The sequence below is a fragment of the Myodes glareolus genome, chromosome 3 (genome assembly GCF_982192425.1).
Source record: "Myodes glareolus chromosome 3, mMyoGla1.1, whole genome shotgun sequence".
Classification (NCBI taxonomy): Eukaryota; Metazoa; Chordata; class Mammalia; order Rodentia; family Cricetidae; genus Myodes; species Myodes glareolus.
The window spans coordinates 28,947,620-28,962,519 of record NC_142028.1 but is presented as its reverse complement, the minus strand read 5'-3'; the positions used below and the strand labels follow the sequence as shown (position 1 = coordinate 28,962,519).

The 14,900-nt window shown below is 39.6% G+C and overlaps 1 protein-coding gene across 5 annotated transcripts in view; it reads right to left on the bottom strand.

The window, feature by feature from the left end:
- Window positions 1–4,628: 4,628 nt before the first annotated feature.
- Rimklb (ribosomal modification protein rimK like family member B) overlaps window positions 4,629–14,900 on the bottom strand; it is a 50,437-nt gene continuing 40,165 nt past the window's right edge. For 3 of the 5 annotated variants that reach the window (XM_087904276.1, XM_085687068.2, XM_087904277.1), the window contains exons 6-9: window positions 7,717–14,613; window positions 6,160–6,238; window positions 5,702–5,889; window positions 4,629–4,785 (exon numbers count right to left, since the gene is read on the bottom strand). In XM_087904276.1, coding sequence (XP_087760402.1) covers window positions 14,147–14,613 — 467 coding nt within the window. In that variant the 3' untranslated portion in view covers window positions 4,629–4,785; window positions 5,702–5,889; window positions 6,160–6,238; window positions 7,717–14,146. The remainder of the gene's footprint in view (window positions 4,786–5,701; window positions 5,890–6,159; window positions 6,239–7,716; window positions 14,614–14,900) is intronic. The other 2 variants (XM_087904278.1, XM_048444301.3) reach the window with 2 other exon arrangements.

Sequence of the window (14,900 nt, the reverse complement as noted above, 5' to 3'; positions counted from 1 at the left end):
GGAGATGCTTGCTGGGCTGTGGTGGTGGTGCAGGCTTCTAATCTCTGAATTTAGCAAGGCAGGGTCAGGCTGATCTGAGAGTTAGAGGTTAGGCTAGCCTAGTCTACACAGGGAGTTCCAGGCCAGCCAGGGCTATAATAGACCCTGGATAAAAAAAATTAACAAAAATCACACACAGACACACACACACAGAGGAAACGCTGTGACACTGAACATGATAAACCTTAAGGATGTGCTGTCAAATAAGCCAGATGCAAAGGGATAAACTTCATGTCTTGCAAAATCCCAAAAATCCCACTTGCATTGCCCTAGAAGAGGAGTGAAAGACTGCCAAGGCCGGGGTAGTGGTAATGAACTGACACGTGAAGAATGGGTATACGGTTTGAGAAATCTGCTGCACAACTTGCGCATATAGGCAACGATGTTACTACATACGCAAAGGACCCATGGAGATTTCATGTTGTCCTAGCACCAAATTACACACGATTAAAAATTTTAGCCAGGCGGTGGTGGCTCATGCCTTTAATCCCAGCACATAGGAGGCAGAGGCAGGTGGATCTCTGAGTTTGAGGATAGTCTGGTCTATAGAGTGAGTTCCAGGGCAACCACGAATGTTACACAGAAAAACTTTGTCTTGAAAAATCAATCAATCAGTCAGTCAGTCAGTCAGTCAATCTTTGTGTGTGTATGTGTGATACAGTGCTTGTGAAAGTCAGAAGTGGGTGTCATCTGACTCTATGGATTGAGAGTTACATGTGGTTGTAAGCTACCTGATATGCCTGTTAGAAGCAGAACTCAGGCCCTCTGCAAGAGCAGCAATTGCTCTTAACCACCAAGTCAGTTTTTCCAACCCCTTTATTCAAAAGTCTTGACAAAAAAAAAAATAAAAGAATATGCCAGGAACGTTGGTGCGCACCTTTAATCCCAGCACTCTGGAGGCAGATCTCTGTGAGTTTGAGACAATCTTGGTCTACAGAACCAAGTTCAGATCAGTCTGAGATTCACAGTGAGTTTATTTATTCAAAAATAAAATAAATTATAAGAAATGTAGTTGGCTAGCTGGCTTCTAACTTCCATTTTTTGGATCTACTTCAGTACCAAAAGGCCAATTTGTTGATTTACTCAGAGCCAGTACTTGCACAGAAGAGGGTAATATTAGGTCTCAGTTATAAAATACGCATAAAGTCTTTGCTTTAGTAAATTTGGGATTTTATTTTTCATATCAGGAAAGAGAACCAGAAATGTTTCCACCCCTGAGGCATAGTCAATATTTAGTTTTGTACTGGGGAAGGGTTATCTTTACATCTTTGTATCCAAACATGTCCCACACAACATCCCTCAGTCATCCTCAATTCTAGTCAACCACCTACAACCCCCTGGTCTGGAAGTATTAACTGGAATATCCCATGAAGCCAACGGTTCCTAAGTTTTGTTATTATTTTTGGAACACTGAGGATGGAACCCAGACCCCTGTACAAGCCAAGTGTGCACTCCACCACAGAACTATACTCCATTTCATAAGTTTTAAATTGCACACCTCTGTGTATCAAGACAAAAATTCATGCTGTCCTGCTGCCCACCCCTAAGCAGTCACTGTCAGCTCATACCAATGCCGAGCATACTACTGTTTATTTGGGAGGGCCGCTCTCTTGCTGACTAGTCGGCTGCTCCAGCACTCAATGCTTGTGTCTCAGTAACCTTTATTTCACCTGATAATGGCCCAAAGCACAAGAATGATGACACGAGGAGGCACCATGACACAAAACACCAAAAGACAAATTAACTCTAGAAAGACTAGAATATACAGGATTCGGGACTGTCTGCTGTTCCATTAATCCACTGCTCTTGGGACATTAAGCTCCTTGGATAACGGATTATGAAATCCATTCTATCTGTGATGTGCTAACTGGGTAAAACAAGCATGAGGTAGCTAACAAAAATGGAAACCCTGCTGAGTTGTGGTCTCTGTAGTTGTAAAGTCTACAAAGATAAAGGGTTCTGCCATTCCTCTGATATCTTTAGGAGGCCAGAGGTCACGGGTCTTCCAGCAAAGGCACCCTATGAAATAAACGTGACTATACTTTTCATCACTTGCTATTAGGAAGCAAACACCACCTGGTGGATCACTCTACCTTAGAGAGGTGCCATAACCTACCCAGACACACTGCTTCAACGTTTTATATTCAATGATCGGGAGACACTACTAAATCTGAGTAGGCCTTACAGATTGAACTGTATGCAGCAAATCCTAAATGCACAACGTGCCAGTAGTAATGACACAGGGAATTTAAAAAAACCATGAAATCATAAGGGGCTCCCAAAATGTGTGAAGCAGGTCTGTGTAGTGTTAAGGAGTGGAACACAGTTGCCATGGGGTTGTAGCACCTAGTCTCTTCAAATGGGAGTGGGTGTAACTAGCACATCTGGCTTACAACCCTTTCTTTCATGGGTCAGATAAAGACTCCTACAGCGTATTAGTCAGGCTCCTACCCAGGCAGCACTACAGCAGCTAATGGGTAGCCTGCTCAGACTAGTGGGCTCATGAAGTCTGCACACCAAAAGCTTTCCCGTCTACTGCTTTTTCCTTTCCTTTGTATCTTTTCCTCAAAACTATCTCGACTACCCAGAGTTTACACCATGTATAAATGTCATAAACAAGCTGAGAGATGTTGGCACCTATCAGATGAGGCCTTGCTCTTGATCTATAGTCTTCCTGCACAACTGTATCTGACATAGGAAACTACCAAAAACAAAAAACAAGCGAAACCCTCCTGAACCTGTCAAAAGTCAATAGTGAAGAAGTTGACATTTACTGATCGTTTTATTAGTCTTCAGAACGCTGAAGAGATTTGATGCCTTGCTGCTTTTTGCTTATCCTCAAGTGTCTTACTATAAAGGGTGGCTTTCAATTTACTGATTCAGTTGGGCTAACTTCATGGGATATCAACTCTTTATTCCTTTTTGACTGTGCTGTGTTACCAGGATCTCAAATTATGGGTCATTTCATAAGACATTCAACGTACTTATTCTTTAACAGGTATGTTTTCTTTCTACAAAACAGGACTTCTCCGCCTCAAAACTGTGGTACCCCAGTCTCAGTCTAGTAAGGTTACAGAATCTACATGAGAAATAATTTCAGGGCTGTGATATTGCTAGTTCTGGGATACTTCTCACTGGACTGCTAATTATGGCCTGCTACTTTAAGGTTCCACTGATGTGTATAGTTGGGTATGACAGTTAAACCTCTGGGCATGCCTGTGAAGGGTTTCTTAGATTGGGTAAACTAAGGTGGGATGCTCCCCTACCCTGTTCCCCCATGTAAATGCAGGCATCACATTCCAATGGAGTCCTAGACTGAATAAAAAGCAAAAGGAACACCAGCACTCTTGTATCCGCTTTCTGATGAGGATGCACCATGAACAGCACATCCACCTTCACAGCTGTGACCAACTGCATCCCTTTGAACTGTAAGCCATTAACACACAAACACCCTTGCTTGAACTGCTTTGGTTGGGTGTTCTGTTACAGCAATGAGAAAGGTAACCAGTACACAGGTGCCTCACTATCACAAACATTGTTTTTCCACAACAGGAAATTTGGTTTTTAAGAATACATTTATTTCAGTGGTAGAGTGCTTGCCAGTATGGGCAAGACCCCATGTTGAATTTTTGGCAAATTAATCAGTAGTTTTCAATTAGTTGTCAATAATCAAATGCAGAAGACCGACAGTGTTAAGTACTCAACAATAGGTGAAGTGCTATACCATATCCTAGTAATCCTTACATATTAATCTAACAAAATTCATTTCTTTTGAAATAATACCCTACGTCACAGAAGTGATGTGTCCAAAGGCCTTGTAACCATTAATTGTTGGAATTGAAATCTGATGGGCTAGAGATGGCTCAGTAGTTAAGATCACTGACTGCTCTTCCAGAGGTCCTGAGTTCAATTCCCGGCACCCACATGGGAGCTCACAACTATCTGTAATGCATTCTGGTATGGACGAAGACAGAGCACTCGTGTACACAAATAATTTAAAAAAAAAACAACAAACTTGAGATCAACCAACTGCCACAATTCAGCTTGTGTAGTGGCATTTAACTGTATTTTTAATAAAGACTGCCTGAAGATCTGAGAGTGAAAAGTCCTAATAGTTAGCCTAACAGACCAGATTATGGCAATATGCACCTTTAATCCCAGTAGCCATACTAGTTGCCTTAGAAACTGGATGGCACATGCCTTTAATGATGGTGGTGCACACCTTTAATCCCAGAGAGGATTATAAAATGGGAGGAAACACTTCTCAGAAACTCAAGTTTCCTTTTGAGATTCCTGAGGGCAGGATCACCATATCAGACTGAGGTCAAGGTAAGAGTCAGTGGCTGGCTGTTAAGCTTTTCATATCTTCAGTGGTGAAGAAAAGGACTCAGGAGACCATCCAACACCATCCAAGTACCTGCCTATGTGTGCAAAGGGGTACTCACTTCAGAATTAAAGGATATAAGACTTCATTTGCAGAAGACACATCATGGGAAAAACTCGGTTGAGCCTAGGATCCTGGACTAGGTGAATAACACATATGACGCCGTGGGTATACTAGCTGCTAAAAGAACACAACACTCCACATGTTTCATTTCCATCCAGTGCTTTTATTTTAGAAAAAGAAACCACACTGATTCCAACAAGGTAGAACTACTGGTTTCTTATTCTGCGTTATTCTTCCATTGTAAAAAGCAAACTCAAATCTGTCTTCATCCAGAATACCACTGATTATTTCAAGAAAACCTGGGGAAAAACAAAAAAAATCAGATTTTATAGTCTCTATCACGGGGATAAGAGAAAAGAGAAAGACAGGATGCCAACCAACATTACAATATATCACAAAACTTCAATTTTTGTTGTTATTTACATTCTTTGACTTGGTAATCCAAGTTAACAAAAATATATACTCTATAACTTAGAAAGTATTTAATGTTCATAAAATTTTAGTGAACATACCTATTACTATAAATAAATACAGGCTTCTTTCCCAAATTCTCCAGGAGAAATTATTCTAAATCCCTGAATACGTATATGGATCCATACATAATACTGTCAACAGTGCGCCTTTAATCTCAGCAAGTGGATGCTGAAGCAGGACAGCCTGCAAGATCCTGGTACTTAAGCAACACAATGAATGACTGCCCACCCAGGGCAACAAGGAAGATTCCAGCTCACAAAACCTAGAGGATACAAGCAGCACAGTACTACAGCTTTTGTTTTTCACTTTGCCTTTTTTCTTTCCTATAGTTGATAACTTATTTTAAGCAAATTATCTAGCTACGTATATTTTCTCAGAGATTAAGATATCCAGCAGGGTGGCTGGAGAGAGAGCTCCATGATTAGGAGCATCGGCTGCTCTCCTAGAGGATGAAGGTTCATTTCCCAGCACCCACACGGCAGCTCCAATGTCTCTAACTCCAGTTCCAGGGGATCTCACACCCACACACAGACATACAAGGAGGCAAAAATCAATGTACACAAAATAAAATTTAAAAATCGTCTTAAAAAAGATACCCAACAGGAATAACTTACATTTTTATAAAAAAATTGCAACCTGAGGTACTGAACAGTCATAATCTTTTAAAACTAGCAAGTTTTATAATTTTTTTTTGTTTTTGTTTTTGTTTTTTTGTTTTTTAGAGACAGGGTTTCTCTGTACCTTTGGAGCCTGTCCTGGAACTAGCTCTTGTAGACCAGGCTGGCCTTGACCTCAGAGATCCGCCTGCCTCTACCTCCTGAGTGCTGGGATGAAGGACGTGCGCCACCACCGCCTGGCTCAGGATTATTTCCTCATAAAGCTGGTCTCTAACTGTGTTGCTGCAGTCAGAACTGCACCAGCACAAGAAACTGAAGCAAGAATGAAAATTCTTTAATTCTCTTATTCTTGTCCCCTAAATTTTCAATAATGTATATATACAATAAGTTTTATTTCAGATTAATATTCAAGTTGGTTGTCTTTGTCAGCCTTGAATTTTTTTTAACATTTCTATATACTAGCCAAAATTACTGATTGGGACATAACTGTTTAAGGCGGTAGAATATTTTAACATTAGAACAATTCTTATTTAAAAAAAACAGGTGATATCATTTAAACAAATTTTAGACAACAAAACTCACTCCATATTAGACAGTTGTTCCACTATTGTGTTATCATTCACCATACTGATTCTGCTTGTCCCTCTTTTGGTTTTGAAACCTATAAGGAAAAGAAAGAACTTGAGATTATAGACTTCATCTCTGTGACAAACCGACTCATTTTCTGGAATAAAACGGAATGTGCAGAAGAGAGGCAGGTCTCATGGAACCAATGTTTTCTCCTTTGAGCAGATTTTCTAGAGAGCACAAAGGTGTCCTTGTATCTTTCCTTACTCAAAAGATTTTATTTTCATTATATCTGTCTGTGTGTGTCTGTGTGTGTGTGCACGCACACGTGTGCACATCAATACAAGTGAGGGCAGATGCCAGCTGAATCCTCTGGAGCTAGAGATACAGGTGGTTGAGAGCCACCTGACATGGGTGCTAGAACTGAGGAAGACCCACACTCAGGTCTGGAAAGAACAGATAGCACTTTTAACTGCTGAGCCAAGTAAAAGCACTTGTAACCAGTAAACATGCATACAAAACCATCCAGAGGTGGTTCCCTACAGATCAGCTTAGCTTGCTTACCCGGGGTAAGTACAGCTCCACTGCAGAGAATGTGCCCAGTGACTATGGATGGATGGAAAAGAATGAGTGGTGTATAATGTAAGTAACACTTTAGAGTTGGGGTTTAGCTCTGGCTCTGTAATCTTGGGAAATCTTTTTGTAATTTATTTAAATTATTGTGTTCATTATGCCAGCACATGAACATGCAGAGATCAGTGTCCTTTAGGGAGTTGGTTCTTTCCTTCCACCATGGGCTCCAGGGATAAAGCTCAAGTTCAGGAGTTAGAGGGCTTGCCTGAGGACGTAAGAGATGGCTCAGCGTGTAAAGGGGCTGGAAGTGCAAGCCTGACTAACCTGAACTTGAATTTAAGACTACATACAATAATCTTTACGAACGTCTATGGCAGGTATTTGTAGACCAGGAACTCACTCTATTAGACTAGTGGCCTTCACAGTGAGTTCCACCACCGCCAGGGCTCACACAACAAAGAAAAGCAGCAAGACAACACCAGGAAGTAAAAATCTTGAGGCATCAGGGAAAATGAGAGGGGAAAGAGGAAAGGGGAGCAGAGAGAGAGATACAAACACTGAAATGAGGAATGAAAAAGAGGACAGACTCAGAAACATGAGCAGGAGAGAACAGACAGGCATGCAGAGAGCCTCGGCCTCCCACGTGCTGGGTCTGAAGGCCTGTACCACCACAGTTGGCTTAAATATTACGTTCTTTATCTACCCCTGCAGTATTCTTACTGAAGGGAGAGGTCTTAATTCCATAAACTAGTTTAAAAATAAAATCTACATTCAACATAATGTCTGCCATCATTAGGTCAGTGTGTTTCAATGTGCTGGGGATAATTTTACAAAGTGCTAGCAATTTTTCAAAATAAAGACTGGTAATGCATCAAGGTCAAATTCAACCTTAGTAGAGAATGGCAGATGCCGTGTCTACATCCCACCACAGGATGTAGCAAGGTGCCTTCACAGCACTGCTGTCAGTCTGAGGACACATTCCGGCTGGAAATAACTTACCATTCACAGTAAGGAGGCAGCCATCCCAGTCCAGCTCCACTTGGTGTGTCTGTCACCTGCTATCTTCTCCTATGCAGGGCTAATGTCAATGGCCACTCTCAAGAGTTCCTTTCTCTGCTGCCACCTACCCGTTTATCTCTCTGCTGCAGCAGAAGGGCATATAGAAAAAGGCCTTGCTTATTGTTCAAATTAAACAAAAGCTTTAACATTTCATATTTTCGCATGTGAATCAACATTTCCATATCTTGCCCATCCCACCTCATTAATCAGGAAAAAAAACCCAATCATAGTAAATCAAATAATGTATGATCAATGTTCATGCTAAGCTGGGAAAATTAAAAAGTAGGAAGAAAGGAAGAGGAACGATTATACACTCGGTCATTATCTCACAAGAGCCACATTCTGGTCTGTTATTTTTCTTCCAGATGCATCCCTATAAGCTATAAATAAATACATGATTTAAATGGTAACTAGGTAGTTTACAGCTCCTACAAATTCCAAATCCAGAGACTACCCAAAGAACCACAGAAGACACATCAATATAAAGCCTTTAAAGTAATTCTAGAAACTAAGGGTATTAGGTGCTTTACCTGCTTGAGATTTCAATGTTCTGGACTGCTTATTGCCCAATGGCTCTGAATAAAATAAAACACGAACACATACGCCACCTACATTTAAAATAGGGTAGCATTTGTATGCCCATAAGCATTGGGTATTTCGTTTTGTAAAAGAGTTAATATTCATTAAGTTCCTTAGAAAGGACTGCCCATGAAGTATATTTCCTTAAACTAATATATACATAGAAAAATTAGGGGGAAGGGAAAGAATGACAAAATAGTATTTATAAGAGAATTGGGAATTAACATAGCATAATGTCTAGTGTTTTCTAAAAATCTATGATTCACTTCTATTCTCATTCTTTGTCACTGGAGCCTACATTTGAAATTGATATCAGACACTAAGGAACTATATCCAAGAACAGACTACCAATAATAATGGCTTATTTTTTCCACCCTCCCATTACCTTCACCCCAAATAAATGTACATACAGACTTGCCAACTTAAACAATAAACACTGACATAAGCACCAAAAATCTGGTCAACAGCAGCACTGCAATGACATCGCTTCTACTTTCTCATTCCTTCCCCCATCTCAAACCCCACCCTTTTGACCTCTGCATATGGGATGAGCCTGAGCAGGAGGAAGTTGGTGATGTCAGGACTGCGCCGTTCCCACGGATGCTCCTAGAGGCCTGCTGTGCTTCTGGGAACTGAGGCACAGGGATGTCTGTCTGACTGAAACCTAAAACAACAACAGTTCACCCCACCCCTCATGTCCCCCCAACCCCAAATAGCAGCCAGGTAAATATACTATATTATATAAGGTCCACCTAGTAAGTTTGAGTACGATAAAATCAAGATTCCTTACAAGTCAGCAGTATCTAATGGGGCATCAGAATGGAGGTTGTTTAACCTCTCCACACCCTGTGCAATGCAAACATTCTACTGGTGGCCATGCTCATAGGCCAGAACAAAAAAGGCTGAGAGTCCTTCTCAGAACACCTCATAACATCCCTACAGGAGTGCAGCTTGGATTCCTGGACAAGTAAATTTCAGTTCAGTTCAACATCTTAAGATGCCAGAGGATGTCCCTGTATCATGTGTCAACCGAAGCACAGAATAGACTAATGATTTACTGTAGAGAGCACTGAGGCCAGGGTTTCTTATTCACTAACCAGTGGTCTGCTGAATGTATACATTCTTTGTGGAGGGCAATAAAGGCTATCAGATAAAATTATGCAGACAACATAGGGATGGTGCTGGCTACTGTCTCTGAAATCCTTTATTAAAGAGAGATTAATATGCCCCAATAAAATAGAAAACTAGCTTTCAGAGTGAAACATTAGAAAGGGCAGGAAAGGAGAAAACAGTAAGCAAACTAGGATAGTTAAAGTAAAGTGCTAACTAACAGAAAACTACCAAATTGTAACAAACTGCATTTCCATTCTGCCACTAACTTTCTTTTACGATCTTGGCTAATCTGGTTAACCATGCTGTGCTTCAGAAATACTCCCCTATATGTTCGAACTTACAATGTATACTCTTTAGAATAAGATAATCTTCAGCTACTTACATATCATCTATTAGGGTTATTGTATCAGAAAGGCTACTGTGATCACTTCTAAAGTGACTATAATGCTCTATTGGTTTCACAAGCCCCTTACACGTCACTAAGGCCAACTCAACACTTCAGTGTACTTTAAACCATATAGATAAACCTAGAACCTAATTTACTTTACACAACTCTAGTTTTCCATACCTGTCAACTCCTAATTGATGTCTTTAAATTGTGAGCTCACTGTGTATTCGGAACACCAACCCCTGAAAAAGCTTAAGCCAGAATAGGACAAAGGAAGAGACAAACAAACCCACAAAAAAACAAAGCCAAAGTCACCCTGAAAACTTAATTATAGACATATATGCAAGGAATGGAGTCTCTAAACAGCTAAATGAAATCCCAAATGTTGAGTTCATCCCAATCAATTCAAACTTTATCCCAAACTCTTCTTTAAATTACTTGCTATTACATTTATGTTTTATTTGTAAAAACCAAGTTATGATAAACTCATGTTTGCCTTTAACGTATAATAGAAAGAAAACTTAAAAAGTAAAATGTTAGCCTTCTGATGGAAATAAAGGAGACTCCAATTACCTGCTAGCAGGCTGGGCTGTGGCTGGTCCAAGCCGCTGCACTGAGTGCCCACTGCAGAGCTGCATTATTGGGGGAGGGGAAGTTTAGAAGGGCACTGACCCCAAAGCTCTCAAAACTCCTCACTCAGCATCAGGAAGGGGGAGAAGGAAAGTGTTTTCTCTGAGTATTGTTTGTTTGTTTGTATTTGTATATTTTGGCTCCCGAAAAGGCTGGCAAAGAACAGTAACAGTGCAAGCAATTAGAATATTTCTTCAAGAACAATTATAAAAATGTAAAACATTAAGGAATTTTTAAAAAACCAAACTTTTTAAACATTGAAACAAATTTCACTAGAGTTAGGCAGCCACCTCAGGAGGCATGGCAAAGTACACTGGGATAAAGGAAATAAAATACCACACAAACCCCAAAATGAAATGAAAACATTTCAAATCTAATCTAGAAGACTAGATGATTCCAACAGCAGACTTCTGTCCATCATTAAAACATTCAAAATCCAAGGTACCTAGATTATATTTTAAGCGAAACTTTTTTAAGAAACAAAAGAAAGCAGTGAACCTGGTTATAAATCCTGTGATATATTACATTTTTTAAAATCCTCGCACAAAAGTAAATTTTAAATCAACCCAAACAAACAGACAAACAAACAGCAGCAGAGGTTACCTGTCTGAGCACCTACATTTTCTTAGGAGGGGATCGTGTCTCACCAGCCAAATAGCCCATAAACCTTCTCAAAAACAGCGAATCAGGAGAAAAATATAACACAAGATTTGATTTCACAATGTCTCTAACACCCCCATCCCCAAGCTGGGGGTTCACTGAGAAGAGATTTGCTTTTCCATTGTTTTCCTTCTTGAGAAAAAGATGATTGGTAGTCAGTGGCCTTTTCCAATGCCTTCAGTGTTTTCTCTTAAAGTCTGATAAAGTGCTTAATGAAAGCAAGTCTCTTGGGTTTCTTTCTAGCGTTCCAGGGTAGTTTGTTATTGATAGCATAAAGAAAGATTTCAAAGTTCACTGGAGAAATGCCAGCAGAAATGACCAATTGTAAGTATCAAAAGAAAAAATACTTATTAGAAATTTTAAATGGCATAGTTCATATGTATAGATCTAGTGAGTCCAAATTTCATCATAGATAACATAAAAAACAGAATTATTAAAAATACAATTAACAATTACAACTTTAACATACCAAAAAATTTACAGTAATTCAGATTTTTGACATTATTACAGATTTAATACATTTTATCTCATAGATGAAGATTATACAAGAGTTATAAAAACAATTACGAGAATAAGTCAACTATCACTTCAGAATGATTTGTTCTTATCTTTACCTTAATGGAGAGAATTCAAGATGACCAACCCTGTTGTGTTCATTCTACTGTGTGAGTGTTGATACCCAGAAGATGGTTGGTGAAGAGCTACATTTCAACACTATGGATGATGCCCAGTGGCTGCATCAACAGGGAGTGGAACTACCAGTGAAAACTGGCAAATAGTGCTTGGTTTAAAATAGATTAACTATAATTTTTCTGTTTCTTTATCTCACCATGGATTTACATGTATATCATAATGTATGTGGCAACCAGATAATCTATTTTAGGATCTGATCACACAACTCAAATATTACTCTGTACCAAATAGTATGCGCCCTCCAAAATATGATCATTCAGCAAAGTACCAAGTACTTTTATTCTGTTAGTGAATCAGAGGTACTTATGGCTCCCAATGACCCTGTGCAAACCAAATGGTGCAGATGCAGTGAGAGTATCCTAAAATAAAGTAGAACTCATTATGTGTCTTTTCTGAGATGAAATGAGAGTTCACAGAATACAGGTACTATTCTAGTTCAACAATCAACCTTTCACTCCATTTTAATATTATTTAATTCTATGGGGGTAAATCAAGTTTCATTACATTCCTTTTTAAAATGGGAGAAAACTGTACAGTTAATCATGATCAAACCTGTTAGAGCTGGATAATACTCATGTTTTATTATCATCTTCAAGTCTCTAAGTAATGTCCAAGAAATTATGGCAAGGTCCATCTGAAAGGAAGCAGCACTGGAGTGGCAAGAAAAGCTTGGGGAAGCTGCAGAGAATTTGTAGGGAGATGGAACTTGCTTGTTAAAAAGTAAGATGAACCTGTAGCATCTCCATTTCTTAACACATCTTCCAGACTCAATCACTGGATTAGCTTTATCTTTGTCTTAAAGGCTCATATTATATGCAGATTGGGGGGCTTTCACCAGTTTAGAAAAGGAATATAGAGTAGTCAGTACTGAAGGCTTAAGAATAGGGCTCTGAGACTCAACATGTTAAATAAATCCCAATTAAACATCCACTTTACCTCCCTCCAAATCTTAAGTGTATAAAGAGAAAATGCACAACCATAACATTAAGTGTGTAGTCTTGGAATAAGCCATACGCCAGTCTACAAATAAACACACACACACACACACAAAACCTAAGAAACATCTACTTTCCTATTGTTTTTAGGGGAGTATCTCTACACTATCAGTGTCTAAAGCAATTCAATTGTTTTCTTTGTTTTAAGGAAGAACTGTTTCCCATCATGCCATTCTCTAGAATCTATTCTTTCTGTTTGGTGTAAACAACAACAACAAAAAACCACGTACACTTGCATGCAACATATATATAAACCCTTCTAAATTGTGAAAAATGCAAATACAAAAAAATAGCATTAAGAATTCACTTCAGTTTTATACCTAATGACATTCACTTGCCTCCCAAAAATGATGTCCCTGTACTTATCCTTTAAATGTTCAACTCATCAAGAGAAAAGTGGGGCAGGAAGACTTTTAAATGTGTATGTTGAGTCAGTGTCTTGTTAACCAAAAAAGTAGCATTTTGTTTACTTTGGCCATGGTTAAAGATGAAGTCATAGAGCAAGGGATGTTACCAGCATGTATTAAAAATGCAACATTAACAGAGCATATATCTTTCAAAAAAGACTAAAACACTAACAAATACAAGTCAATGCACAAACTTTAACTAGTGTAACTTTATCTACATTGAGTGTTACTTTGTATACCAGACATTGCAATACTGTTCATTTCCTTTTCATCATGCAAACATGCCAATTTTGTTAATAAAAATCTTTATTGGAATATAGTCACATTACCCTCCCACCCAAATTAAGGGGGAAAAAACAAAGACGAACATGAAAATGAGAAATCCCGGTCAGAGTCCCTTAAGAGTAGAGTCCATAAACAACTATGTGCATTTAAATGCTAGCTCAGAGAAACGGCAGAATTTTCAGATTGTTACTAAAACATTTCTGTATTTTAAGCAGATGTTTCTTCTTTACAAATCTTGAAACTGTGTGAAGTCATGCTACTAGTACTCGAATCAAAACCATTCTACATAAAAACAAAAGCAAGAGACCATGGGAAAAGAAACCTTCATGTTCCTCATGGCCCAAGAGCAGGGTTTTAGTAACTGAAACGGTTAGCAAGAGAGCCTGCCATTTCTCTGCGTATCACCTATTCTTCCTCTCTGTAGAATCTGTAAGTCAGGTAAGTATCCTATAGAAGACTCATCTATTTTCCCTTCTTTTAACCAATCTTGCTATACATTTCTCTCAACCTCCTGAGCATTCTCCATGAACAGCATTGCAAGTTGGTTAAAGGGGAAAGGGGATGGGGTGAGGGGAGACAGTTTTACAAGGGTTTTGTTGGTTAATTATTTACCGGTGGAGTTACTCCACCAGGAGTTTGATTTCATTGGCTAGCAGCTGGTTCATGTTGAACAGCCCCCCTGGGAGCTTGGTGAGCAGCTCCCGCTCGGTGGTGCTTTCAGGGTCACTATCGACAGAGCTGGAACTTGCGCTCATGCTGTCGACAGCAGTGCTGGCAGGGGGACCGAGCTCCGGCTCACTAGTCTCACTGGCCGTGGACACCACAGAGAGCAGGGACATGCGCCGGGTGAGCCGGCCAGCGGGCAGAAGGGAGGCAGCATAGTCTGCTATGATACCAGCTACATCTAGATTACAAGCCTTATCAAAGGCGATGAAACCTACATTTGCATTGGCCTCGCAGACACAGAAGGAGCCGTCATCTTTCATCAACAGGTCAATGCCACAGACATCCATCCCCAGGATATTAGACACCTGGATAGCTAGCTGCTTCCCTTGTTCACTCAATGAGCACATCATCCCCACACCACCTGGCAAATAAGAGGAGAGAGTTAGCAACTCTTCTAAATGGTTAATCAAACAACGAAACAATACTAGTAGTGTGGAACTGGTTTTGTTTCATCCTATTAAGACTAAATCATAATTCTTTAGTTCAGACCTCCTCACACTCAGTATCCCTTGCCTCAGTCCCCAGAGTGCTAGCACTACAGGCATCCACTACCACCACTGGCTTAAATTAACTTTTTAAATACGCCAGAACATAGATTAAAGAAAAGTGAGAAAGAACTTCCAAGAGAAAGTCTTAGACATTAATCTT